The sequence below is a fragment of the Phalangium opilio genome, unplaced genomic scaffold (genome assembly GCF_054372755.1).
Source record: "Phalangium opilio isolate 3A_F unplaced genomic scaffold, DU_Popi_V2 ptg000017l_1, whole genome shotgun sequence".
Classification (NCBI taxonomy): Eukaryota; Metazoa; Arthropoda; class Arachnida; order Opiliones; family Phalangiidae; genus Phalangium; species Phalangium opilio.
The window spans coordinates 3,461,470-3,486,844 of record NW_028324151.1 but is presented as its reverse complement, the minus strand read 5'-3'; the positions used below and the strand labels follow the sequence as shown (position 1 = coordinate 3,486,844).

General features: G+C 34.8%; 4 protein-coding genes across 4 annotated transcripts in view; 2 read left to right on the top strand and 2 right to left on the bottom strand.

The window, feature by feature from the left end:
- Rab3GAP1 (RAB3 GTPase activating protein subunit 1) overlaps window positions 1-20,663 on the top strand; it is a 60,797-nt gene extending 40,134 nt beyond the window's left edge. The window contains exons 12-17 of the mRNA XM_089866365.1: window positions 15,429-15,483; window positions 18,662-18,797; window positions 19,041-19,135; window positions 19,207-19,759; window positions 19,820-20,124; window positions 20,195-20,663. Coding sequence (XP_089722491.1) covers window positions 15,429-15,483; window positions 18,662-18,797; window positions 19,041-19,135; window positions 19,207-19,759; window positions 19,820-20,124; window positions 20,195-20,377 — 1,327 coding nt within the window. The 3' untranslated portion in view covers window positions 20,378-20,663. The remainder of the gene's footprint in view (window positions 1-15,428; window positions 15,484-18,661; window positions 18,798-19,040; window positions 19,136-19,206; window positions 19,760-19,819; window positions 20,125-20,194) is intronic.
- LOC149702524 (uncharacterized) lies at window positions 5,459-13,740 on the bottom strand. Its single transcript, XM_089866366.1, has 2 exons — window positions 12,730-13,740; window positions 5,459-7,469 (listed from the first exon to the last, which is right to left on the bottom strand). Exons 1-2 carry the CDS (start codon window positions 13,649-13,651, stop codon window positions 5,656-5,658), a joined length of 2,736 nt encoding a protein of 911 aa, XP_089722492.1. The 5' UTR covers window positions 13,652-13,740; the 3' UTR covers window positions 5,459-5,655.
- Window positions 20,622-22,981, bottom strand: LOC149702522 (2',5'-phosphodiesterase 12). The gene is made up of 3 exons (XM_089866370.1): window positions 21,698-22,981; window positions 20,990-21,399; window positions 20,622-20,922 (listed from the first exon to the last, which is right to left on the bottom strand). Exons 1-3 carry the CDS (start codon window positions 22,855-22,857, stop codon window positions 20,660-20,662), a joined length of 1,833 nt encoding a protein of 610 aa, XP_089722496.1. The 5' UTR covers window positions 22,858-22,981; the 3' UTR covers window positions 20,622-20,659.
- A 60-nt stretch (window positions 22,982-23,041) lies between these two features.
- Window positions 23,042-24,422, top strand: Fkbp14 (peptidyl-prolyl cis-trans isomerase Fkb14). The gene is made up of 3 exons (XM_089866372.1): window positions 23,042-23,351; window positions 23,415-23,691; window positions 23,802-24,422. Exons 1-3 carry the CDS (start codon window positions 23,152-23,154, stop codon window positions 23,967-23,969), a joined length of 645 nt encoding a protein of 214 aa, XP_089722498.1. The 5' UTR covers window positions 23,042-23,151; the 3' UTR covers window positions 23,970-24,422.
- Window positions 24,423-25,375: the final 953 nt, after the last annotated feature.

Below are 25,375 nucleotides of genomic sequence, written 5' to 3'. Positions count from 1 at the left end.
ACGTGGCCGGCTCGCGACTTCATATACTCTATAATTTAATTTTTAATTTTTTTTTCTTGTGAGAAAGTGGGTCTTATGTATTGGGTGAGCTGACTGAGAACCGAGTGATTTTGGGTAAAAATTCAAATCCGGTCATACGTTAAGTGTATCAAAAATATGTGGTACTTTACCATACACCCTGAAGTCACCACCCTCTGCTGATATTTACAATAATTATTCGATCAACTAATTGAAAATTATGCATTAATAGGGTTATCTGGTTTTAAAGGGAGGGTAAATGAGTGATTGACGCGTTGTTGTGTTTTTTTTTGTGGTGGGTGGGGAGTATGTTGTTTTTGGTAAGCAGGTGGTTATTTAATAAGTGTTGGTACTGTATTTAAGAAGTGGTATATTTCAGATAATTGTAGATTTAAATTTAATTTTAATTGGTAGTTTGAAACATTTGGTTTGTCTGTTATGACACTTTAATTTCTATCATTGATAATTCCGGACGCTTTTGGTCTCTGGGAGTGATTATAGGGAGCTAACAACTGGCTAGGGTGAAGAGATAGTCTGACGTCACGCAGCCCCCCCCCCTTTGGTCGGCATTTGTGCGCGCAGAATACTGTTTCCAACCGTTAGGGGGGGATGAAGCTCCAGTAAGAGATAGAATGGTGTGACGTTTCAGGGTCAGAACTGTTAGCTCCCTATTCGTGACACTATGGTCTCATTTTTAGGCCAAATTAACCTATTTATTTAATATATTGTAGCAATTCTTATATATATCTTCATTTTTAAAGTGAATTAACAATAATAATAATAATACATTCAACGCTGGTAAATGTTACGTCAATATCCCTTTAAAGTTTGCCTAGAAAGAATGGCAACGCACTGATAGTTGGTAATTATTATTGTTTTTTATTTAATTCTTTTTTTTTCATCAAATTTTTGTCGTTGCCACGTGGTAGGGTTACATTTAAATAATTTCAAAATGCTAATCATCGTTCATATTTGGTTCGCAATGCTGAATTATTTAAAATGAAATAAAAGAAATCCTTTGAGGCCTAAAACTAAAAACGCCCAGAAAATTTGTCGTTTTACCCTGGGAGTATTTTACATTCATCAGGGCTACTTTGTACGTAATTACCCCAGATGAACTTTTTTTTTCGTTTTTTTTAATTCTATATTACTGATTTGACAAATCCTTGGGTTACTCTCTAGAATGAAATCAAACAAGCAAGGTTTTTTATATTATTATTTCAATCTTAATTTGATTCTTTTGTACACTTTCATGAGTCCAGTTGAATAGAGTAGTGGCACCCCTTGTTAAGTCGCCATAGTTTTTAATAAAGCTAAAGGTAGATAAATGCCATTACTCTATTGTATTTAACTTAAAAAAAAATCACTTACACCTTAAGGGCTTTAATTTTTTTATTGTTTTAAATAATTATACGATTTACTTTTTTCACCCCCCCCCCTTTCTTAATTTTAATTACTTATACGTTACGCGAGTTTTAATCTCAGGGAGTAGTTCAAATTTTTAAGGCTTTGTAGAAAAAAACTGACTTTATAAAGTATAATTTGTTGCTACATTTTTTTTGGTTAAGGGTTATGTTCATATTATGTTGTGTAAGTTATAGTTAAGCTTTTATAATGTACATAAAAAATGGCATTGAATGACAATGCAATCTGTTTAGTGTGAAATTAGTTTTGTAATAATGAGCAGGCCTTTGTTTGCCTTCTGGTTGAATTTATTCTAAAATTGGGTAATTAAGAACAAGGGGTTAAGTTTGAAATGCCAAGGATTGTAAAACTGTACTTGATTATCTGAAGATACATCGTTGAGTTACTTACAATTACTTACCACTCTTCAGATGTCTTTCAACGAAATGATGTATTTCCTGCATAGGTTCAAGTATTTGTTGGTACAGTTGGCCCCATCCAGAATTTTTTTTTTAAATCTTTACTCGCTATGTCGTGTAGCAAAACTGGAAAACACTTAACAAATTATTTATTATTAATATTATGTCAAATTTGTCAGTCTGAACGTAACCCTTCTAACTAAACCTTAACGAGGATGTTAATATAAACCCCAAATATTATTTTTTTCTAGTTGACTTCATTAATGATAAATGATGTCTTTTAAAAACATAAAATATTCAATTTATAAAAATGCCTTTTGGCTTGTACGTTAACGTTTATACAACAGGGTCGGGAAATTATAGTTTAAGCTTCGAAAACGCGTACTTCTAACTTCTAGAATCACTTCAACCCCTTATATCGAACCGGTAGATAAATTTAATCACGTGACTACGCCGTACAAGTTTGACATCGAATGTCGACCATCGATTTGAACGCAAAATGTTTTGATACTCGAGGCTAAGAATTAATAAATTCTGGATTGAACATAATTTGTTTTTAAAACATCACACACCCTGTCCTATAGGTGCTGCTCCCTTGTCAGTTGTATAATTTACTAGTTTTTATAATCATAAACCGAGTTTTAATTCCACTTAAATAAATTAATGGGGAAAAAAGTATTAACGATTAATTTCTAATCGTATTTAATTTAGATTAAAAATTTATAAATCAAGTTTTTTTTTAATTTTTCTGTTTTTGCTCGTTCGAATTTTGAGGCGATATGGGAAAGTGGTCCAATCTGGTACAATTTGGGTGTAATCATTTATTCGCGTAGGTTTTTAGCTATTATTCGAAAAAACAGTGGCGAAACTAATTTAAATATGGTTTTCTATAACAAAACAAATACCAGTATATTTTTTTTAGAAAAAAATTAACTTTATTAACACAGAAATATAATAACTTGCATTGTGACACAGAATTACACTTTTTTTATATTACACAAAGTAGGACTACACTATATTATATATAGTTTTATATTTAATAATGTTATGTTTTAATATTATTGCTATTAGCAAAAGTAAATAGAAATAACATAAAGTGGGCGGGTGATTACGATCTCCCCTGAATTTTTTGTTATTTGTAATTGCCTTTGTTACGTTATAATGGTCTCTGAACACATTTATATACATATAGTTTATGTTCTTAAACGATTTTTTTAATTGTTTTTTTGGCCTCTACGATGTGTAATCACTGGGGGGTCGCTGAAGAGCAAAATTGAATTGGAAAATTAATTGTTTCACCGCACTGAACGCACCAGTGTTGGACGGATTGGTGACGTGTATTCACCGGGAATATCATAGCTTATGGGGGTGTACTAATTAAATAATATAACATTTAAGGTGCCTTCAGAGAAAAAAGTTTACAAATTTTTCCGCTAGGGGCTCAAAAATAGCAATAGTGGTCCGTTTTTGCAAAACTTTTGACAATTTTATAATTTGTCCCACTAAAGTTGAGACCACCAGAGCTCTTTACAGCGAAGGAAAAACCTATGTTTATAACATCGACGCTCCTGGTTTCTGACACCCGAAGTTGTTGGAACGTATAGAAAGGAAATTCGTGGAAACCCTTTGAACTATCAGTAAGCCCGACCCCACCCCTGAAATCGAACAAAAGAGAAAGTTCCCTATACCAAAAATTTTGTCGCGGGCTTTCTTCACATCCGCGCCCCCAACCTGGTGAAACGTACTTTTTGTAATCGCCTGTAGCGATAGTATCTGTTTGTTTTCTTGCTCGACTTTCTAAAGTGGGATAGGGGAGAAAGCAGAGATGGTCGGCATTACTCCTTCCCGCGTCTAAGTTCGCGCACCCGGGGTAAAGTGCTTTATATATTACTATTAGTGCTATTAGTATGGGGCGCCAACCTATTTTAGGGCATTTCAATAACTAGACTTTTTTCCAAAGAGCCTCTATTCTAGAGCTAACACCCCCCCCCCCGCGATCCATAAAATCTTATTTTGTGTTCACATGTTGATTTGAATGCCCTTCAGAAAATCGGATAGACGTGGGAAATCCTTACTCTATTTTCACATTATTTGAACACTTTTATATGGGCCTTGCGAAGGTGTTATTTTATATCGTTTAGGTATCATTTGTGCGCCTTTTAATGAATGGTGTTTAAAAAATATCGCACTAATTCTATGCCATTTGAGCACCATTTAATGGGGTATTCGATGGGGTTATTTTATTTAATTAAGGTATCATTTGCACACCTTTTAAAGAATTATGTTTTATAAACCCATTTCTACACCATTCGTTTAAGCTAATGGTGTTTTTAAAATACCGAACTATTTTCGTACTATTTCAGCACCTTGTCAAGGTGTACAAATAGTGCACATTGTTCTAACACCATTATGGCACTATTTATACACCACAATTTTTTACAGTGTAAACATTTCTTTCACATGGTTGGTTGGGAGTTGGGACTTGTAAGTTTATAAGTTCAGTACAATCACCCACCTCTGATGTTTGTATTAATAATTTTTCCCGTTTATCTCGATGGAATGATTTAATTTTTTGAGCCCGTTTGCTCCGACTGTTCATTACAATTCCGTTTTTTTAGCCATTTGTTTTTAGGTAAAGTAGGAAAATTTTAGGAAAGGAGCTCCGTTTTTACACTTTTCAGAAATGACTAGTGATATTGTATAAGCCTTTTCTTGTTCTACTTGCAAAAGTGGGACGGGAAATAGAAGAAGAAGATATCGCCTATTCTTCAATAATTGTGCATAGGGTCTTTCAAAATTCGCCTCTTTCTCCCCCCCCCCTCTTCCCGGTAAGTGCTTTGTATGTCTTTTTCTCTTCCACCTGACCCGAAAGTTTGGGTGGTTTACTGTGAGGGGTGGGTACTGTGGGTTAAGGCGCCGGTGCGTGCGACATGATGCCGACATACCTTAATTGGTAAACGTCTTTCAGTCTGTAGACTACGGACCCCTCTTGTTACCCCCTTGAAAAAAGTCACTACTTATATCCTGCCATCTACGGAAAATATACGAACTAGTTGCCTAAAGTTTTAGCACTGAAATGTATTACGAGAAATCTATGAAGGAGTTCAGATCAATGATTTTTTATGTCAAAATTACAAAACAGAGCTTAAAATTATCGGTAAATCACGATCCATCCAATGATGTATTTTTTTTTATTGTGTGATAAAAGCTCTAGCTTTAATCTTAAAAATACTGAATCAGATATTTTGAGTAAATCGATTAAGACGAATTGTTATTTTAATGATAAGGCCGATTTAGTTTTTACATAGATCAATGGATAGCCTATCCTGTGCTCGTAAATTATATGCCTGTTGCGATGGAAACGTTTCATTTGGGAAGAGTATGAACTCCTCTAACTGAGACCCCCTCAACTTTAAAATGGCAATTTTAAAACTTAAATAAAACCAAGAAAATTTAAACTATGAAAACCAAAAATATATCAAATTATAGTTGGATATTTGTTATTTTAATGCTAAAAATTTCATGTCGGTGTATAATCACCTTCAACTGAAAAACGGGTTTTTGCGAGATGGCAAAAACAGTCATTTTGCTATTTTTTCTCTGAAGGCACCTTAAACACTGGTTTGCTTGAAAATGCAGCCTTTTAAGGTATGAATGGGTACAGTGGACACGAATGTTGAACTGAACTAACCCAGTGCACTCCAGCGTTGAAATTCACTTGGTAACATTGTTTATATGACTGTTATCAAGAGTGCACTGAGAATTTAAATATACATTGCACTGTCACACTCAAAAGTATTTACCGTTTCAATTTTTAAACGTACTCGATCGCGTCTTCTGGTGCGGGGCTTATTCGTGAACTGTTGGTTTCCGATTTCGCCGTACACGTTCCCGTACCGGTAGCGCTTCCAGTTCCGCTTCCACTTCTACTTCCGCTCGTGGTACTTACGGGGATTCCTATTTCGCTCGGTGCCGAAATGGCTGATCGGTTTAAGACTTTGGGTGTCTTGAACCACATAGATTTTGGCGAGGGTAGAATGGAATCCGATTTTCTATCGGATTTGTCATCTTCCTCTGAATTCTGCTTGGTTGTTGGTAGACTGTATCTCGGGTGGAAAGGACTTAAACTCCTTAACAAGTCCTTTTCGTCAATAGTTTCTTCTTCTTCGGGTGACAGTAAGAGCCATCGTCTTCGACCCTGATTGGACGATGTTGGTAGAGTTTTGAAGGGGTCTCCAATCTCCCCGATATTGACCTTTTGACCTCCGATGGACGCTATAATTTTCTCGCTACCCGATGAGATAGTCGATGCTAATGAGCGTCTGGCTCTCTTTAGAGTGTCCTGGTTGGTACCATCCCCGCTAATGACGGATAATGTGGTACCAGTTAGGGAGGAACCTCTGATCTTGTTTGATTTCTCGTTCAAATCCTTCTTGCTGCGTTTGCGCCCTCCTCCGCACCAACAGAAACATACCAGGGCAACCACGATTGACGTTACAGCACCAGTGACGCAAGCGGCAATGGCGGTATGGGCGCCTTGTGGCCATCTACCAATTCCATGGTCTCCAGTGATAATTTCCTTGCATATTTCACCGGGATGTGGTCCTTTTTCTCCCGGTGTAAATTGTCTCAAGTCCTCCGTTTGAAGTACGACGTTCGTGGTCAAATCGCGTAGGCAGACTTGATGGGCAACGTTGGGTCGTAGACCATTGACGCGTTTCTGGAAATCGGACCGCTTATGTTCCTCGTAGCTCCTAGCAACCTCTTCCTCTAATGGTATGATCTTTTGGTCTTCGGTGACGCGTTCCTCGTGCATAGCGAAGGATCCAAACTCCCTTATGCTTACCATGAAGCCATCCATATTGTTATTACGAGCCTGATTCAAGTCATCGACTCGCGCTTCTTGGTGCGCGGCCCTGTTTCGTCTGCTTTTTCTAATTGGAGACTTGACAACGCTCCACGTTAACGTGATCGAATCTTCGGTGCTGTCCAAAGACGTCATGATGGCGCGACGTTCGATCAAGTTGACTTGTATCTGTCCGGACGTTGCTAGGACGTGATTGGCTACTGCTGTATTGGCTGCGGAAACTGGTGTAGTCACTATATGTTCGGCCGTTCTGACATTCCGGCATCTTTTACGTTGCATGATGAATTGGCTTCCCTTAACAGCGGCCAAGCAGACGACATAGTCCGTGTCCGGAATTAAATTTCCAAGTACGTCAACGAATACCGCTCTAAGCCTATCACCACTGGCTGTGGCTTGATTTATGGCTTCGGCGTCTACGTCATCAGCTGATTTGTGAATTCCACTGAAAGCTAGGGCGTAAGGATCGGAATCCAATTGGCGGTACAGTATGCGCCATTCCAAGTCTGATTCGTTCTTTTTGTGACGTTTTAGTCCTGGTGATTGCACGCTCCACGTCACAATTACCGACGTTTCATTGTTGGTTGTTAAGGAAACTAACTGATGACCCATGATCATTTCTGATGAAATTCCTGGACACAAGTCTTCCGTTGTCAGTAAGGACATTAGAACACCCTTTAAGGCGAATGGAGTACCGCAAGTACCATTAGTGGTATTGCGAAGTAATAACCAGGCCGAACCGCAATCGCATCGCAATGGGTTATCTATATAATAGGGTGAGAGAGAAAAAATAACAAAAAAGAGTGAAAATTAGGACCATTAATTAGAAAATCGACCTTCACTTGTCTATAAAAAGAGGTTTTTCCTCCCAAAAATTAATTTCGCATTGTGTCCTTTATGAATAATTCTATAATTATAACTTAAACTCAATCAGAAATAAATTAGTTAAAAGATGTAAGAACTACAATCGACCTAAATTCGCCTAGAAATCTTTATAACAACGAAACTTGATAGTGAAAAATAAAACACACCCTTAACTATAATGGGAATAATAGTTATTTGATAACATTGCGTTAATTGTCTTCTGTTTTAACTTAGTTTTTATTTTGGGGTTGACTATTATATTCTATGTCATTTTCTTCAAACTTACGCAAGTCCCCGCTTTTAAAAATGATAAAAGAAAAATAATTAAAGATAGTTGACTGTTATTTAACCCTGAACAGTATTTCAGTGGTAGTATAGGGAAGGCAGGGCAGGGTCCAAACTATAATTAATATTAGTGTCTTACTAACGACGTATCTCACGTACGCGAATGTCGTTCTGTGTCGGCTCATGTTATTAATGAAATAGCGGCAACACTCTTTACTTGTGTGGTGTAGAATATTTAAATCATTATACCACCGTATCGGATTTTATTAACTATTAAGACCCGCTTCGAAATTTTATTATTTTTTTATTTTATTTTCAATTAAGTTTAATAATTAAGGGACACTGAAATGGATTCTGAATAAATATGTCTTAAGCTTGTGTATCTTAACTTTTGGAGGAACGTACAGGACGCTTTGGTTATCGAGAGAGTGAAAATAAGGGACGCTTTGGTTATATCGGATATAGTCAAGCTAATTTAAATTTGCATTTCAGTAGACCTTTATGTCAATTCGCCAAAACATCAATGAAATTCTACATTCGTAGAAATATTGGGTGTTACACCAATTATTTGATCTTTCAAACCGATAAGGCACCTGGTCCTGGTTTATATTAGAATTTAGAGGCGTCAAATTAAAGAACTGATTAAAATAAAAAATTAAATTTTAACGATCTAGTAATGGCGTACGTACGTGTAACGCTAACGGGCGATTTTAAAATTATTCCTATTTAAATATAAGTATTTGATTTAATGATAGTTAATTATATTACGTGAAATATACATCTTATATCGTCTAGAACTGATTTCTTGAATGAGAAAAAATACGAGACCTTGAGTACATTTCGATAAATAATTTCGTCCCAGCCTATCCCTTTTCCACGATTTCAAAATGGAAATTACATTTAAATCTAACTTTCATTAATGATTTTTAATTACTTCTCTTAATGGTTAACGGTGTAGTTGGGCTTATTAGAATCATTCTTGGAAGTTACACGAGTGTTACGTTAATAAATACGGGTTTTCCATAATATTTAACCCTTTCAAAGAGTGAATTGATTTGTTTAATCTAAAAGGGCGCTAAATTCCATCTAAAATAATTTAAAAAAAAAACTGAATTGAAATTATATTTAATTGCTTTCATATTCTGGTAGCTTAAACTAATTTTTAAAGAATAAAATTAACTTTATATTAATTAATTAGTATTAATATTGACGTCATCAGCGGTATTCAACATTGCCCTTATTTTATCTATGCCACCCAGTCGGTATATGAAGGTCAAAGTTCAAAATATAGGAAAATATCCCCTAAAATAGACGGGGTTGAACATTTCCCTTATATTAGCTAAGCTACCCAGTCGGTATATGAAGGTCAAAGTTCAAAATATGCCCAAATCTACTTCAAAATAGTTCAACCCTTAGGTCAAAGTTCAAAATATACAGACATGTTTAATATTATCCCCTTCAAAAATTCTTGTGTAATATATATAGCCAAATTTCTCCTAAAATAGTCCTAATATGTCCAAAATCCTCTCTCTTAACTAAATCCTTGTATAATAAATAATTTAAACCAACACATGGGGTTATTTAAGTTCAAACTACAAAATTGGGTCAACAATATTAGTTTTAAACAATTACAAAGTAGCTATAGCGCTACTTGTATGCTATATTTCTAGAGGACCCTCGTAAATATAGATATTAAATTTTTGGAATAATCTTCAACTCAACCCATTCTCGTTGCTTCCGAGGGGCCACTCACTCAGCGTAATCGGTGTTCACCACTGTACCTTTGAATGTGCTAAAAGAATTACTCTTAATCTTTAAGCTTCCTACCTATAAAAGCGCTTAGTCAGTAATCGGTGTATACATAGACTCTGAAGAGTGATTATCCCCTCGTTCTTTGCTTTCCAAAAACTACTTAATAATACAAATTCACGACATAGCCACTACGGTAATATTCATCTTGAATTTGTTACCGCATTATTAATGGATTTATAAATTGGCAATACCCAAAATTTGACCCCATTTCGTTATATCTTTGAAATTCTTATTTTCTCTCACATGCTATATTTTTATAATACAGAAGATGAGTTTCTTTTCGGCAAGTTGTTCCAAATTATAATTGTTTCTTATAGCCCTAAGACTTACTTATAAACTTCTTCTCTTATATATTAATCTTGAAATATATATTAAATAAAGTTATTATACCCGTTTTGTAGAAGGAAATACAAACCGTTAAAAATTGAGAGAGAAAAAGGGTGGTCCCCCATTAAAACGACGCGTATTCAGACCTTGATAAAGATCTGACACTGAAGAAGCCAGTGCACGCTAAGCCTTTGTTTTTTTCCTAGAATTTTTGGACAATTTTCTTTAATTTTTGTTAACGAAAAGGGCGAAGTTAATTTTATCTTAATTGATAACCAATTAAATCAATTTTAGTTTAATTTAATTTAGTTTAATTATATTAGGCCTTAGAAGAATTGAATGAACGTGCAGGGACGTAATATTATGCTGTATTTAAGATTAATCGGTTAATTTTAAATATTGACAAATCGAAAACAGTTTTAGTTTAATTGAGATCAAAAGGCCGATGCATTTAATTAACACAGGCCAAGCCTTTATCTGTCCAAAGTCAGACTGAAAAGTAGAATTTAAATTTAGTTTAATTATATTAGGCCTTAGAAGAATTGAATTAACGTGCAAGGACGCAATATTATGTTGTATTTTAAAATTAATCGGTTAATTTTAAATATTGATAAATCGAAATCAGTTTTAGTTTAATTGAGATCAAAAGGCCGATGCATTTAATTAACACAGGCCAAGCCTTTATTTGTCCAAAGTCAGACTATAAAATTGAAATGGTATAATTCAAATTGAGGAAATTTTCGGATTATCGTTAGATAATGGCCATTCAGGCGTGACGTGAAGTGCTATCGGATGTTCATTTAACGGTTATAATCTATAAGGATGCATTTGTTACGGTCATTTTCAACAGCTCCTTTTCTAAACTCTCCATAAAACTGTTAATATCTAGTGTTGTTTTATCCAAGTTAAATATTTATCGACCGAATTTACTCTTTCCTTACTTTATTTATTTATTTATTTATTTATTTGTTTATTTATTTAAAAAAATAATGTTATATGTAAGAATTGTACTCAAATCCTATTTAAGGTGGTTTGAATGTTGGTTAATTTAAGGTTTTAAATCGCTTCCGGTATTCCATATTCTTAATATCTTTACAAAGGGAAGATGAAACGTCAAAATTTAATCATTTTTAAACGTTAAGTATGTATTATAAACTTCAATATATACATACACTACCCTCTTTTTTTCGTAATTTAAGCGTATAAACAAAAATTGAGTTGTTTTTATGGGGATCTAGGTTACGTAACAACAGTAAGGATGATTGATACTCAACTAGGTATGTTTTCTAGTGACCAGTGGTCAGACAAAGCCAATTGACACTAAGGACTGATTAATGTGGTTTTAGAGTCCAGGGCATTTATTATTAAATGTTCCTTTTTAAAGAAAAACGTGGAAACGAACTTTCCTTGAGTGTCATACTTATTTTTGTTATGTAATTTCTGATGTAGGTAATAATTCAATCATCCCAAGTAATTATAGTCTACATTCTCGTACATATCATTTACAAACCTTTGTTTACTTATAAAACCACATTCCATTCTAATAACAAATGACCAACGTGTTTCTCTAACTACCGTTGTCAAAATTCGAAAAAACTCAAAATGAAATTAAAACAACAAATATATTGGTTTAGGAATTTATCCGTATCACGGTTCGACACTCGTGCTTCAAGTGTTTTAAAGTTTTTAAAGGTACGTAGGTAAATCAATTCTCAAGGCAGTAGACCCCGGTACAATCGTTTAATTTATAACAACGAGTTTCTGGGCTCGGATTAAACAAAAATAAACACGTTTTAAAAACATAAAACCGACCCCTTATAAAAGATTTAATTTTTAAACCACACAATTTTCATGGACGCTTGTAATTTGAAACTCCCAAATCTCAAGTTTTGGCCAACAAAAAAATATATGTATAATTTGATCCAGGGCCAGTATGTTTTACAACGTACAAAGTCTAATAGGTACCTAAGGTGAATTGTGGTTATTTAAATACGATTTTGAATATATAATCCTATATGATAGCCTTTCTATGTAGTATGCTTTCAGATTGAAAATAATTAGCGTATCGCTATGATTTTACAATTAGAAACCGCGGGATAACGGTTTTGGAAGAGACTGTTTAGAGGAAACCTACAGCCAAGCTTTGTTTTGGGGCCATTTTTATTGCGGTATTTTAGCTTGAGCCATTAATTATGTTTTGAAGGAGTAAACAAAGCTAATGATTAAATATTAGATTTAAATATAAATGATACTAATTATTCCGCCACCCCAAAAATTTATAATTACCCATTTCGCGCTAGCTAATGATTATGAAGGAATATATATGGTATAGGGATAAAATTGAACTTAAAAAGGGTTAGTAACGTTATTTTAATGATGTTTCCACTTTTACTAGTGACTTAAATTCCCCTTTAAAGCCTCTCTGTTGATGTTTGAAACGTTTCAATAAACATTTTACGCTGACGAGGTATTTAAAATACATTATCTTAATTGGTTTAATTGTTTTTCAATTAATACCGAATTTAAAAGTCAGAGATTATCTTTAATATTTAACTCAAATCATCATCCAAAGGTAAAACCGAAATAAACATGTCACAAACCCTTTGAAAACGATCCCATATAATTTTATTATAATTAAAGGGTATGTGAAGAGCTAGTTTTCTAGGTTTCTAATATACGAAAAATAAAAATAAACCTCGCTAAAATTTTAAACAAGGTTAGTAGACAAATTCTTACCCGATAGGTCGATGTCTCCTTCAGTTGGCTCATTTTCTTGATGAATCAATTTTAGTTTATTTTTTCTTACTCCTAATAGCTTCAATTTAGGCATAGTTTCGGAAGGTTTGAATTTCACTGGTAAGGAGTGCATCTTATTCATTCCTAAATCCAAGATTTCCAAATTGGGAAAAGAAATATTGGCTTGAAATAATTCGGGCATGGCTTCTAAGTGATTTCGACTCAAATTTAACATTATTAAATTGTTAGTGACGGGTCGAAGGTCAAATCTGAGTAATTTGACCCCTTCACCCGGGGAAGTTTGATCCTTGGGTGATTCGACGCTTCGGACACCGATGGTTGACCTCCGGACATTTTCGGGACTCGATACTCCTAATAGGTTACCGGACATGTCCATATATCTCAGTGACCGAACATACCTAAACAAAGAACTAGGTTCCACAGCCGCGATGCGATTATTGGTCAATACCAGTTGCCTCAAAGCTTCCAAATTTGCAATTGCCAATGGTATCGCTGTTAAATCATTGTCGGATAAGTCCAAAATCCTTAAAGTTGCGGTTTGATCGTGAAACGCGTCAGGGTAAACGCTACCCACTTTACTCCTAATAATTCTGACCACGACTAAGGGTCCTTTCAAGCTTCCAGTTGTCAGTTCGGGTATTTGACAATCGGCAACATCCGCGGCCAGGGCCCGGAAGTAGATATCGCGGTTGTAACTTCCGGAATCGTTTTTATTCGACACTTTCATCAAAGGAGTTGAAGTTAAAATACGAAATGCGTGGGCTACATCCCCTAATGGGACACCGCGACAACGGACAGTCCCTCCTTCCGCCGCTTGACATCCTAAGGTTGACGGCAAATTTGGTTGACCGGTAACAATAACCGCGGCGAACGAAAGAGTTAAAATCGTTAACGGTAACATTTTGGGAAGAAACTACGGATAACCCTCGCTAATGAAGAACCAACATTGTCTAACGAAACTACGAATTAAACTAAAAATCTCTTGTTTCAGGTTCGGTATCTTAACTACGAATGTGGCTAGGAGAGATCTAGACGACCAGTTTTGATTTTTCCTTTAGGGATCACATCGTAGAAGAAAACCTTAAGTTGTGTTTATTTTCCTTCCCCCTGGCGTTGCCCCCGTTTATTTCTAAGTCTAAATTCTATCCCTAACTTTATTAAGTTTGACTGTTATTGTCGCCCCCCCTCCGTTGAAGGACTTTTCAAGCAGCGGAGTATCCATCCATTCCTAGCATAAGCAGACAGGGATTTTGTGGGTCAGAACGTCAGACGCGCGCAGGCCGGGCACCCTAGTTACTTCTTGGGTTTTGTCCGGTTTTTTTATCGTACTTAATTTTAATCGAGAGTGTACTGACTGCGTTGTAGTTAGTGCTTTGGAATGGAAATTGACAGAGCGTGTCTATTTTGGCGGGAGGGTTTTTTGACTTGAGTCGTCTGGGATACGAGTATGATCCTGTTGTACAGGGAATGGAGCTACCGATTGGTCAATGGGGGTGTGTTATTGGTCATGTTTAATAAGCGTAGGCTGCAGTGTCTGTTGTTTTAAGGGCACTGAACGCTTATTTTGTAAATTAATTTAAACATTTTAATTTGTTTATCTATCTCGCTCTCTCTGATCGTTTCTCGGTTGACCGATTAGTGTTGATATATTTTAATTTTATTGAGCAAGTGTTTAATATCAATAAGGTTATTTGGGTTATTTATTTATTTATTTATTTGATTGCTTGCTTGCTTGTTTGGGTTCTTAAATCGGACTGAAAAGTGAAACCGTAACGCGAGAAGTTAGTTAGTTAGGCTACTTGAATGATTAAAGGATTTCAGGGTTTGTATAAATATGATCGGAATCCTGGTAAAATGTTTGTGAATTGGGTATTTTGAAATGAAAAAATATGGCAACCCTGTTGTAACTTTTAAAGACTTTTTCTATTTACAAAAAATACACCATTATTATATTTTACTTTAAATTAAATCTCTCAAAAACCTGGATACATTTAAAATTAATAAATTTTATTAAAATGAACCATGATACTAATAAGATATTGATCTATCTAATCACGTGATAACCCTATGGTACTGTACCACTCATTGAACGATAACGGCTTCACGCCAATACTATCGATGGTGTATGGTACATGGTCAATTAATACAATTAGATCCGCCGTTAATAACAGACCCTTTAACAAATTTCACTTCCTGTTTGAAAGAAAAAAAAAATTAAAATTAAATAACACCCCCATTTAATTCACGGGTTATTTTTTTTAATCACCAATCATTTAAACTTAAACTATCATCAACGCGTTATGTAATTCAATTTTGCGTGCCCGGTTCTCGTAACAGAGTGTAGATTAACTTTCAAGTTGGAAGTCGTCCTGCGCTAACAGGAAGTGTTCGTGAAGAATCATTTTTATTAAAGTTTGACTTTTCCTCTTAGTTTTTGAAGGTACATTACCAATTCCGGGAAAAATTACGAATAAATTTTGATATTCAACTTGAAAAAAGAAGATTGTTTTGAATTTTTATTGGGAAAGATGGTTTGTTGTGACATTTTTGAAGAGTTTCGGTTGTTTTTTGTGGCCTGGGAATCAGGGGGTTGTTTTTTGCGTGTTGATGTCGTTTGTCATTCTCGGTTATTGTTCTTTGTTTTTTAAGTTTTGTTTTTCTTATCTGTTTTTTTTTAGATTGGAATGCGGTCCACCAGACATGTCATGTTGCCTCTTGCATCAAAAACTACAGGTAAGCCGATTAAACTTATGTTTTACTTTTAAATTTGGTACCGAAGTAATTTTCGAATTTACATTGAAAATCAAATAATAAAATGATTTATTCAGGGTTCATACAAACCTGGAAAACTTACGGGAAAGAAATAGTTAAACAAAGGGAAATTTTTGAATGGGTTGCTTCAACTATAAAAACCACTCCCGTTGTTATTACTCAATATTTGGGAAAAAACCTGGAAAACTCAGGGCAATCAGTTTTCCAAATGTTGTATGAACCCGGTTATTTTTGAACAAATTCGCGATGTGCTTACTTCTGCTCTCAAAAGCTATCAAACATTCTGAAATATTTTTCTATTGTTTAAAAGAATTTTTTTTAATAATAATCTTGGGATTGGTATGCTACGAGAGAAATGGACAATTTATTTCAGTCTTAGTTTGCTCTACAGGTAAAGCTATCTACCACTGGTATTTAATGTCGTAGGAAACGTGTTATAGCGGGTTTAAAACAGAAGAGCAAATTAATAGTTAATTACGATATTTATAAAAGTAGCCAAATTTAATGTAAAAGTTGAAAATTCCCGGTTTTTAAATTGCATTTAATGTTTCACTGTGTTTACGTTAATAGTTAGGCTCGTTATTGTATTGTTAGTTTAAGTAGGGGGTTTATAACAAAATTTAATTATCTTGTAAATTAGAATTTGATTTAATACCAGTTTTAACTTTGTTATAACATATTTTTTCATGTTTTACATCGTTACATTACATCGTGTTTCGCTACTGAAGTTTCCCTAAATTTATTAATAATTACGGAGTATATTTTAAGTCCTTGAAAATTGAGAAAAATAATTAATTTTCTTGAAAATTAATATAGGATAATTTTATAAGTAACAAATAACGATTTAAAGAACTTAGTTTTCGGCATACTTTTAATTTAACTATATTAGCTTCATTAGGCCTTTAAATCAAGTTTAATTAAATTTTAATTTCATTATACCTTTTAAATCAAGTTTAATTAAATTAAATTAAATATTAATTGCTACTGGTCTAATTAGCCTATTGGAAATTAGGAATTTTTCCCGGACCCGTTATATAAGATACACAGGTTTCTTTCAATTTTTGGGAACATTATTGTTCCATTAATTGCGGGAGCCCTAATCACTCTACAATTAAAAATCAACTAGGTAGCAGGTATGAAACGGTTTTATATCGTTATTATTTAATAGGGCAAAATTGGGAATTATTTCTTGTCAAATATTTGGAAAATGAGCTGGGAGAGTTCAAAAACCAGATTCAAAGACCAGTTTTTATTTTTATTTGACGGTATGAAATTGATAATAATTGTTTCTATAGACACTTGAAGAGATTTATCCATATAAAACAATATTAAATTAAAGTAGGACCCAAACTGACTTACTGAATCGGGTGATTATCATTCTTTAACGTAATACTACTCCGTCACCTGGAAAAATTATTGAATGTGAGACATTCTAGGGAGAAGGTGGTACCATTAGTAAATAGCTAAGAGAAGAAAAATAGCAAAAAAAGGATAGCGTTGGTTAATTCTACCCTTATTGCATTCCCAGTCCACTTCGGAGTGTTATAACATGGAAGAACTATAACAACTGTTTCTTTAAGATGTGCTAGGGAATTTCCAGGGAGTATGTGATAGCTCTACTTGTACTTTTTCCAACGATACCTAACAACAATGGGGGCTCGAGTAATTAAGGAAGATAGCAAAATATAGCGTTTATTCACCAAAATCAAAGTGTTAATTTATCTCAGCGCTATTTTAGTGTGTTTTAACTCTGATTCTATAAGAGATCCGGGAATTTTCAGGCTTTGAATATGTTGTAGTCCTATTTCTAGCCTTTCCAGCGATACCATGAATTCATTTACTAGTAAATGAATTCATGGCGATACCCAATACTTGGGGTTATAGTTGGCAATTAGGACTTGAGGAATTAATAAAATAACAAACTATATAGCCTTAATTCTAAACGTACCTTGCATCTCCACTTCGGAGTGCTATGTTACCAGTTTAAGGGATAGTCCAACCGTTACCCTAGCACATTTCGCAAAAACCCCACATCAAAGTAGACTTAAATATAATAAGTACCGTGGATTCGTTTAAGTCTATAATTATGTTATTGAAGCCGTTGAGAAAAAACCAAAAAAAAAAAGAAAACTGGAAATTTTGAGTACATTTCTGATTTTCGCAGCAAACGAAAACCAATTTAATTTTTCTTCGGCAATTCTTTGGTGACGGGTTTTATGATTTTTATTATTTATGCCAACAGTTTTTTTCTTATTTCTCTTCATTATAATAAAATTACGACCGAAGTGATATAATTCGAAAAACTCGGGTTAAAAATCACCCAATTTTAAGGTGTTTTTTTCTCTCCATTCTTTTTCTGACAATGCTATAATGTAAGCTTATACTTAGTTTATGCATGACTTAACATTATGGTACCGAGAAATTCAAAACTGAATGATACCTTTAAAGGTAGAGTACGTTGCTAACTGATCACTCTGTTGAATTAGGTTAAACTTTGTTATAAACTTATATTACAACCTCCCTTTAATTCTAATTGCTTCAATAATGAACCCAGTCATTATTAGGGTGGCTGGTATTTGATTATTTATTATTTCCATGTAAAATCGATAATTTCTTGGCCCTGATATTTAATTTCTTTTTATTTTGAATTGTTTACTCCTTCATGCTTATCGGGTGACACTCTTTTTATTCTGTGAAATATTCGGTCAGTTTTGTTACTCTGTATTGATTGTAAATTACTTTCCAACGGTCATTTAGTACTTAATGAAGGTGTAATTCGATTTGTTAATTTATCGGATGTTAAAGCGTTAAGTATTAAACATCAAAGAAATACCGGTACGAACGCGATGAGGAAGTATTTTGCAGTTAGTCGAAAGTGTAACCATTAATTCTTTATGGTGAAAACCAAATCTCGTAACACATATCACAGGTTTATTTTATCGAACCCTAACTTTCAAGTTGTTAAACTTCAGTTTTTATTCGCTCTACCTTAGCCATGAATTATTTTTTTGAGGAAGTGTTCGCGAAAAATTCGGAAGGGAAATTTATATTGTATTATCGTATTTATTTGTAACAACAAAGGAAAGGATGAACCTTGAAATGTAATTTTACGTAATTTTTACTTAATATTATTTTGTAGATGCTCAATTACTGTATCGAAAAACGAAGAATTCGGGAAAAAGCTGGTGCAACGACGGTCAATTCGACGTCCGATGATTCTGACGATGAGTTTTTTGAGTGCAATGATCCAGAAGAGGGTGGTAGTGAAATTAAGGGTAATAATGATGGTAGAAACCATGTAGTTTTATTGTTATTATGCATTTTTAGAAGTAGATTTGCGCAAAATTCTAAAATTCCAAAAATTCAACAATAAGCGATTTGAATTTAAGTTATTCAACTCAAAATCGAGTGGGATTTTTTTCTCACTGACAACTTTGGGTTACTTAATTAATACGCTTCTGTTTTAAATATTTTAATTATATCTTGACCATTCGCGTGTGTCCTTTTGTCTCGCGAAGGGTTATTGCCGTTCATTCCCGATGGTAGATTGAGACAATTGGGTAATCTAACGCTACTGAATTCGAATGAACCTTTATACATTCCCATAACGCAAGTAAGTGAATTATAATTTCCGAGTACATTTACAAGGATCATTGACGTAATGACGGTAATGGTGGTCGGTAGGAACCGGCACCATTAACCGAAGACGGTTTGGCCGAACAAGCCGAAGCCCTGGTTAGATTGGGAACCGATAAAGAAGGGGCTAACTTGAGAGCGAGATTGCAAAGTGCTTGTTTGCATTCGGACATGAGCGCGTTCAAGGCTGCTAACCCCAAAGCTGGTCTGCCCGATTTCGTCAGATGGTACTCACCTCGCGATTGGGTGGAAGAGGAGTCCTCAAGTGATGAAGCCAGTAAAGAGGACAAGTTAAACACTGATGAAACAACCGAGGATAATACTTGCTCAGATGCCGGTCCACTCACTCCGGATGACGAGGACTCGGTCCGGAGTGGGACCGTTGGTTACCTAAGTGGTCGAATGACCGTACCAGGTAATCTTTGGTTAGAAGCCTGGGAAACCGCCCGCCCAATACCCGCCAGAAGACAGAAGAGATTATTTGACGAAACTAAGGAAGCTGAACGCGTTCTGCACTATCTGACCAACTTGACGCCACTTGAAATTGTCAACCAATTGATGCCCATTTTGATACAGGCCGCCGTTATGCAATTAGATCAAGGTGTGTCCCGAGATTTGATTCTGTTTGCATTATTAATCAACGTTCTGAACGCGCTTATAGCTTCGGACAATGGTCCACCGTGTGTCAAACAACTTTTAACCCGAGCCATCAAACTAGCCATGTCGGGGCGCGAACATCTGGACGTTTTGCAGTGTTTGTACCAAGCCGAATTAAAACTGGCGCAATTACAGTCGATAAGGACCAAATTTTCCATGCCCCCTCAAGTTCAAGAAGATGAAAATCCCTTGATTACAAAGTTCCTACAAGATATAGTGGAAATGCCAACGGTCGAAGTTCCTGGAGCTTCGAAGGGCATACTTGGCAAACGGATTATAAAAGTCTTTGAGAATAATTCCGAAAGCTTTGTAAGTAAAGATTATTTAGTAAATATTCTTTAATACTTGAACTAAGTTCATTGTTTTCGTTAATTTGCAGGAGCTTAGGAAGGGTCGCGACTGTTTCCCTAAACCCATTGAACGAGAGTTCATATTCAGACATAAGAGTGCCCAACCTACACCTGGTTGTAGTTTAGTTTTACCTCAAAAACTGTACGCTCTCTTAGGCCATTCTGAGTTCCGATTATGTTTCGCTCATAGTGAAGACACGACGTACTTTTAATTCATATATCCTTTTTTTTTCTTTTCTTTCAAAGTTTCTGGGGAGGGTTAATTATTGTCATTAAGATCTTGCAAAAAAATTATTTATAAGCCTAAATTAATTTCAAAATGGTGGCTGAGTAGTCACTAATTGTAGGTTCTAATTGGGAGGGTTTTGTTGTCTCTCCTATGTAATTGTAAATAATCAAGATATACCGTAATTGTTGTCATTGGAAAAAACTAACAAAAATAATTAATTACGCAGCTTATACATTTTAAATAATTAAATTTTTATATTTATTAACTAATTAGACCATTTTAATGTACAACCAATTGCAATATGATCGGAAGGAAAGTTTATGTTAGGGATTGCGACGTTTTGAGTAACTTCTTCGTGCGTAGGCATTGGAATTACTTCAGTTACTTCCAACTTGCTCTTATCGTAAAAGATATAATCCAGACATCCTTGGAATCCTGATGTGTAATTGGTGTAATCTGGACAACCGCACGCGCTATCCAAGGATAATCCGTGAGAAACTTCCAGGTTTGTTACAGCTTCCTCAATATCTGTAGTAAAACAGCGTAAATTGGGCCAATGTTCAAGTACAAGGTGGGTACGTACAACTATACTTACTGCTTTGCCAATCTATGATGTCCTTTGGTACGCGTCCTGTTGTCATCAAGCGATAAACACCCCATTCAGGGGTGCTATTGAAGTCTCCACACAATATCAAACTGTAATTCTTGTCCGGGTTGCTTATTTTAAGGATTTTTAGCTTTTCTTCTAGAAATCTGATGCACATCGAAGCCTGAAGTAACCGAATATGATCGGCATCAGGATGAAAGTAAAGGTGAGTGTTGCCCACTAGTAAATGGTTAGTTTCGTTCTCGACTGATTGCAAGAGTGACCATTGAAGAGCAGTAGTCCTTGCTAAGACTCTTTCCTTCAGTTTATCATTTTCGTTAACGGTGCTCGAGATATCAGCCAGAGTTTGATCGGTAGGTAAATAATCTGCTAAAATGATGGCTTCATTCTCCAATAAGCTAAGTGCAAATTAATTAATTGTAGTATTTAAACAAGGTTTACCATTAGATACTATGGTAGCATACATTTATAAGCTATGTTACATAAGTATGACGCAACCTTACTAGTCTGTACTAAGCCTTTGACAGTGCCTCACCATGCCTCGCTTTACCTCTAATCTATGACCTAGGTCACTTCATAACAACCGAGTCAGTAATCAATGACACACTTATGGAACATATCTTATGATGGTAGGTTGGTTCTTTGGGGTTTCCATAGAAACCAACCCTCCCGTTTATGTCTTCCATAAATTTATACCTAAACTTTGACTTGCGATAAAATGTGGCCAAACCCTCCGCAACTTGACCACCCTTTAGATTGAAGACTCCATCGAAATTAACACTTTTTAAAATAGGGTTTAAATCGCCATAGAAAATTTTCCTATCCACTTCTTGAAGGCATATTAAGTCAGCATTATACCCTATGATCTCTTTCAAGAATAACTGCTTTCTGTAGTCAATTTCAAGCGCGTAGGGTGGGCAATAGGGGAATAATACAGTTCTAGTGTGATCTGAATCGGCGTATAAATCTGCTAATATATTATAGGACACAAAACGAAAATGATCCTTTATTGTTAAATCTTTGGTATAAAGGTGTCGCGTTTCAAAGGGACATTCACCGGGATTTGCTTCAACTTTATTGGGGGATATAGCTTCCTCTGATAGTCCTTTAACACCATTACAACCGGGGGTACAAACTAAACGTAATAATTTCCCAATATCATCATTAGACGGGACATAGAAAAAATGTGACCCTACACTTTGCCAATATTGGGTTTTAACCATGGTTAATCTTCTATGATCAGAATCGGGTATTTCTTTTTTAACTACACTTCGGGACCAATCGTATTCCGTAGCCTCTTCTGTATTAAATTCTAGGTCTAATTTAGGATAGACTGGGTAACCAGCCATGATACTTTTTGGCAAAGAAATACTTTTTACAATGGGAGCGTTATATAAGACTTTATAGACATTAGACCCCACTGTTAATGTAGCTCCTTCTATCCAAGCATCAGTATTAATTGTGTTTTCGGGTAAAACTAGATCCCCGTGTTGTAATTTTATCATTAACTCTGGAACTTTTAGTTCTGGTGTGGGGGAACTTGTATCAGATGTTGCCTGATCAACTTTAGTAGCCTTTTTGGATTTCTTGTTAACTTTTTTTTCGTATATTGTAATTATATTTGATCGTATACGCGCTAATGCATGTCCAATCTCTTCATCCTTCTTACGATTCAAATTAAATCGGCGATTAACATGATCGTCTGTGTAAATAAACGACACTTGCATGGCTGGTTCATCAGGGGCGGAACGAACAGTCACCTTAGCGATTTCACTACTCATTTTGCGTATTATACTAACGTAAATCGTTGATTTAACTTGAAAAGCCAATTTAGCAGCTTTAAATAACTTAAACATGTGGGGTTTAACTTTAATTTTCGTGATTTAACTGCAAATGAAGCTATGCACGGCTGTCAACTCGCTAAGCCTTGGCAGTACACGTGTGAGTCGTGATGCAATAACGGCTTTGGTGAAGCAGACGACCGGAAAATCATATACAATCGGAAACTGTACATGTGTCAAATTTTAGAAAGTAACCAATCACGGGCAAACACGGCTTAATCGCGGACGCGGGTTTACGACGTTTAGACGGCTTCTTTAAGTTCGTTTCCTTTTTATTTAAGCATTTCAGTTAAATTTTAAATAATAAAAATGTTTTTTAAGTTAAGTATAAGTTTATTAGTTAGTTTATCTTGTTTAGTTTTATTAGAAAATGTATTAGCGGATGTAGACGAATTAGAAATTGAAGTTTTAAGCAAACCCGAAACGTGTGAGAAAAAGGCTAAGAAAGGTGACATGTTGACTATGAATTATAAAGGAACTCTAGAAGACGGAACTGAATTTGATTCCAGGTAATATTTAAACGTAAGTTATTTAAGTCATAAAATCACATTCTTGTGTATATATATTTTCAGTTATGGTCGAAATGAGCCTTTTACATTCCAGCTTGGTATTGGTCAAGTTATTAAAGGTTGGGATCAAGGTCTTTTAGACATGTGTATCGGAGAAAAAAGAAGATTGACCATTCCGTCTCATCTTGGATACGGAGATGCTGGTGCTGGCGATAGAATCCCGGCTAAAGCTACACTTATATTTGAAGTTGAATGCTTGGGAATTAAAGATGGACCAGCTCCGTTAAATTTATTCAAAGAAATTGACGCTGACAAGGATAACCAATTATCGAGAGATGAAGTATGCTTGCCCCAAACATCTTTAATTATATTTTCACTCGTGTTATGTCTAAAATCACCGAAAATGTTGTAAATCTTGTCACAATGCTTGCCATTATTTGCTTATTTTAGATAAGTACTTATCTTCAAAAGCAAATTCCTGCGGAAAAAGTTAACGAAATACCTGATCTTCCGGAACAAGATAGATTAGTAGAGGAAATTTTTCAACATGAAGATAGAGATAAGAATGGATATATCTCTCATGAAGAATTCACTGGACCTAAACACGATGAACTTTAACTTAATTTAATTTAACTTAAACCACCTACTTAGGAGAGAAGAGTGATTGACGTTGACATTTAGTGGGAACCAAAAATATTCATCTAATATTTATTTTTGAGACGTTTTTTTTTATCTTAAATTAAGAATAAGAAATTAATTAAATTAACCTGAGTACTTAAAGGGTAAAAAAGGACCAGTACAATATTTAGACGATTAAAATGTACAATTTTTTTAAAAAAGAAAGGTAATTTTTGTACGGAGATTTAAATTTTGAGATCGATCCTTTTAAAATAGACTTAAAAATCAAAATTCGTCCACCACTTTTACAAAAAATAAGGAATATATTAATATTTTTAATATAAAAGTATCGTGTAATTAGAATTTAATCATTTTTGAATTGTATAGATTTAAAATTTTACAATACATAAATTAAAATTATATATCATGTTTTAGGGTTATGGTCTTCCATAATGTGTTGTTGTTATTGTTGGTTTACTTTAAATATTATTAATTTTACTTTATTGTTGTGATCATTTAGATTAATGTTTTGTCCTCCAAATTTAATAAAAATAGATGAAAAAAATCAATGTCTACTTTTGTTTATTTTATTTTATTTAGAAATGGGGGTAAACAAAGGCCTAATTTATTCCAAGTTTCCAACATATATTGGCTGAAAATATATGAGTGTCCTCATAAGTTTATAAGTGATGTTTTAGTCTGCATTACTAAGCCTTTGACCTCGCCTCACCACTGTCACCAGGCGTCGTCGCTTTACCTACGTCACTCACTTCATGGGACTTCCATCTCCCTATTTAGTCCAAGGCGGGCGTATTCGGTGTTGGGATTTTACGGTTTACCGTTCTAGCTACCTCTCTCGTCTAGCTCTTTTCATTGACGTCATACGTGGGCGCCAAAGAATACGCGATCTGTCTTATATGAGATATAAAGTTTGTATGTCCGGAAAAAGGAGAACGACGTTAATCGACGTTAATGGCCTTTATATACGTGTAAACACGAAGGTCTTTTTGCATTCAAAATTGCTATATTAAATAAATTATGTGCACCGTTATTTAGGATAATTATAATGTACACATAATACACATAATAGACCTACATTTAAAATGAGAAGACCAAGTATTTTGTATCAAATTTTATTTCAAGTAGTAACTTTTTTCATTTTCATTTTATCATCGTCAGCTTTGAAAGGTGATGGCAATAATTCATTCTTATAATAGTTCGTAGATTTGTAAAACCTTACATTAAATTAAAAGTTCATGACGTAAATAATATTTACCTTTCAGAAAGAATTAGCAACGCGCCGTTACCGCCTAAGATTTGAATTTATAACGGATAATCGGCCTCGCCCTCTCCCTAAACCATTGAAAGTTAGGTAGGGGTGAAGAAGAAAGGGGGTATACAATTTT

Coding starts and splice junctions, on each gene's coding strand:
- LOC149702524 (XM_089866366.1), bottom strand. CDS start 13,651: ATGTTACCGTTAACGATTTTAACTCTTTCGTTCGCCGCGGTTATTGTT. Junction 7,470..12,729: donor AGGAGACATCGACCTATCGG/GTAAGAATTTGT, acceptor CCTATTATATAG/ATAACCCATTGCGATGCGAT.
- LOC149702522 (XM_089866370.1), bottom strand. CDS start 22,857: ATGTTTAAGTTATTTAAAGCTGCTAAATTGGCTTTTCAAGTTAAATCA. Junction 21,400..21,697: donor TATCGCAAGTCAAAGTTTAG/GTATAAATTTAT, acceptor ATTTGCACTTAG/CTTATTGGAGAATGAAGCCA. Junction 20,923..20,989: donor CATCATAGATTGGCAAAGCA/GTAAGTATAGTT, acceptor GTTTTACTACAG/ATATTGAGGAAGCTGTAACA.
- Fkbp14 (XM_089866372.1), top strand. CDS start 23,152: ATGTTTTTTAAGTTAAGTATAAGTTTATTAGTTAGTTTATCTTGTTTA. Junction 23,352..23,414: donor GGAACTGAATTTGATTCCAG/GTAATATTTAAA, acceptor ATATATTTTCAG/TTATGGTCGAAATGAGCCTT. Junction 23,692..23,801: donor ACCAATTATCGAGAGATGAA/GTATGCTTGCCC, acceptor TGCTTATTTTAG/ATAAGTACTTATCTTCAAAA.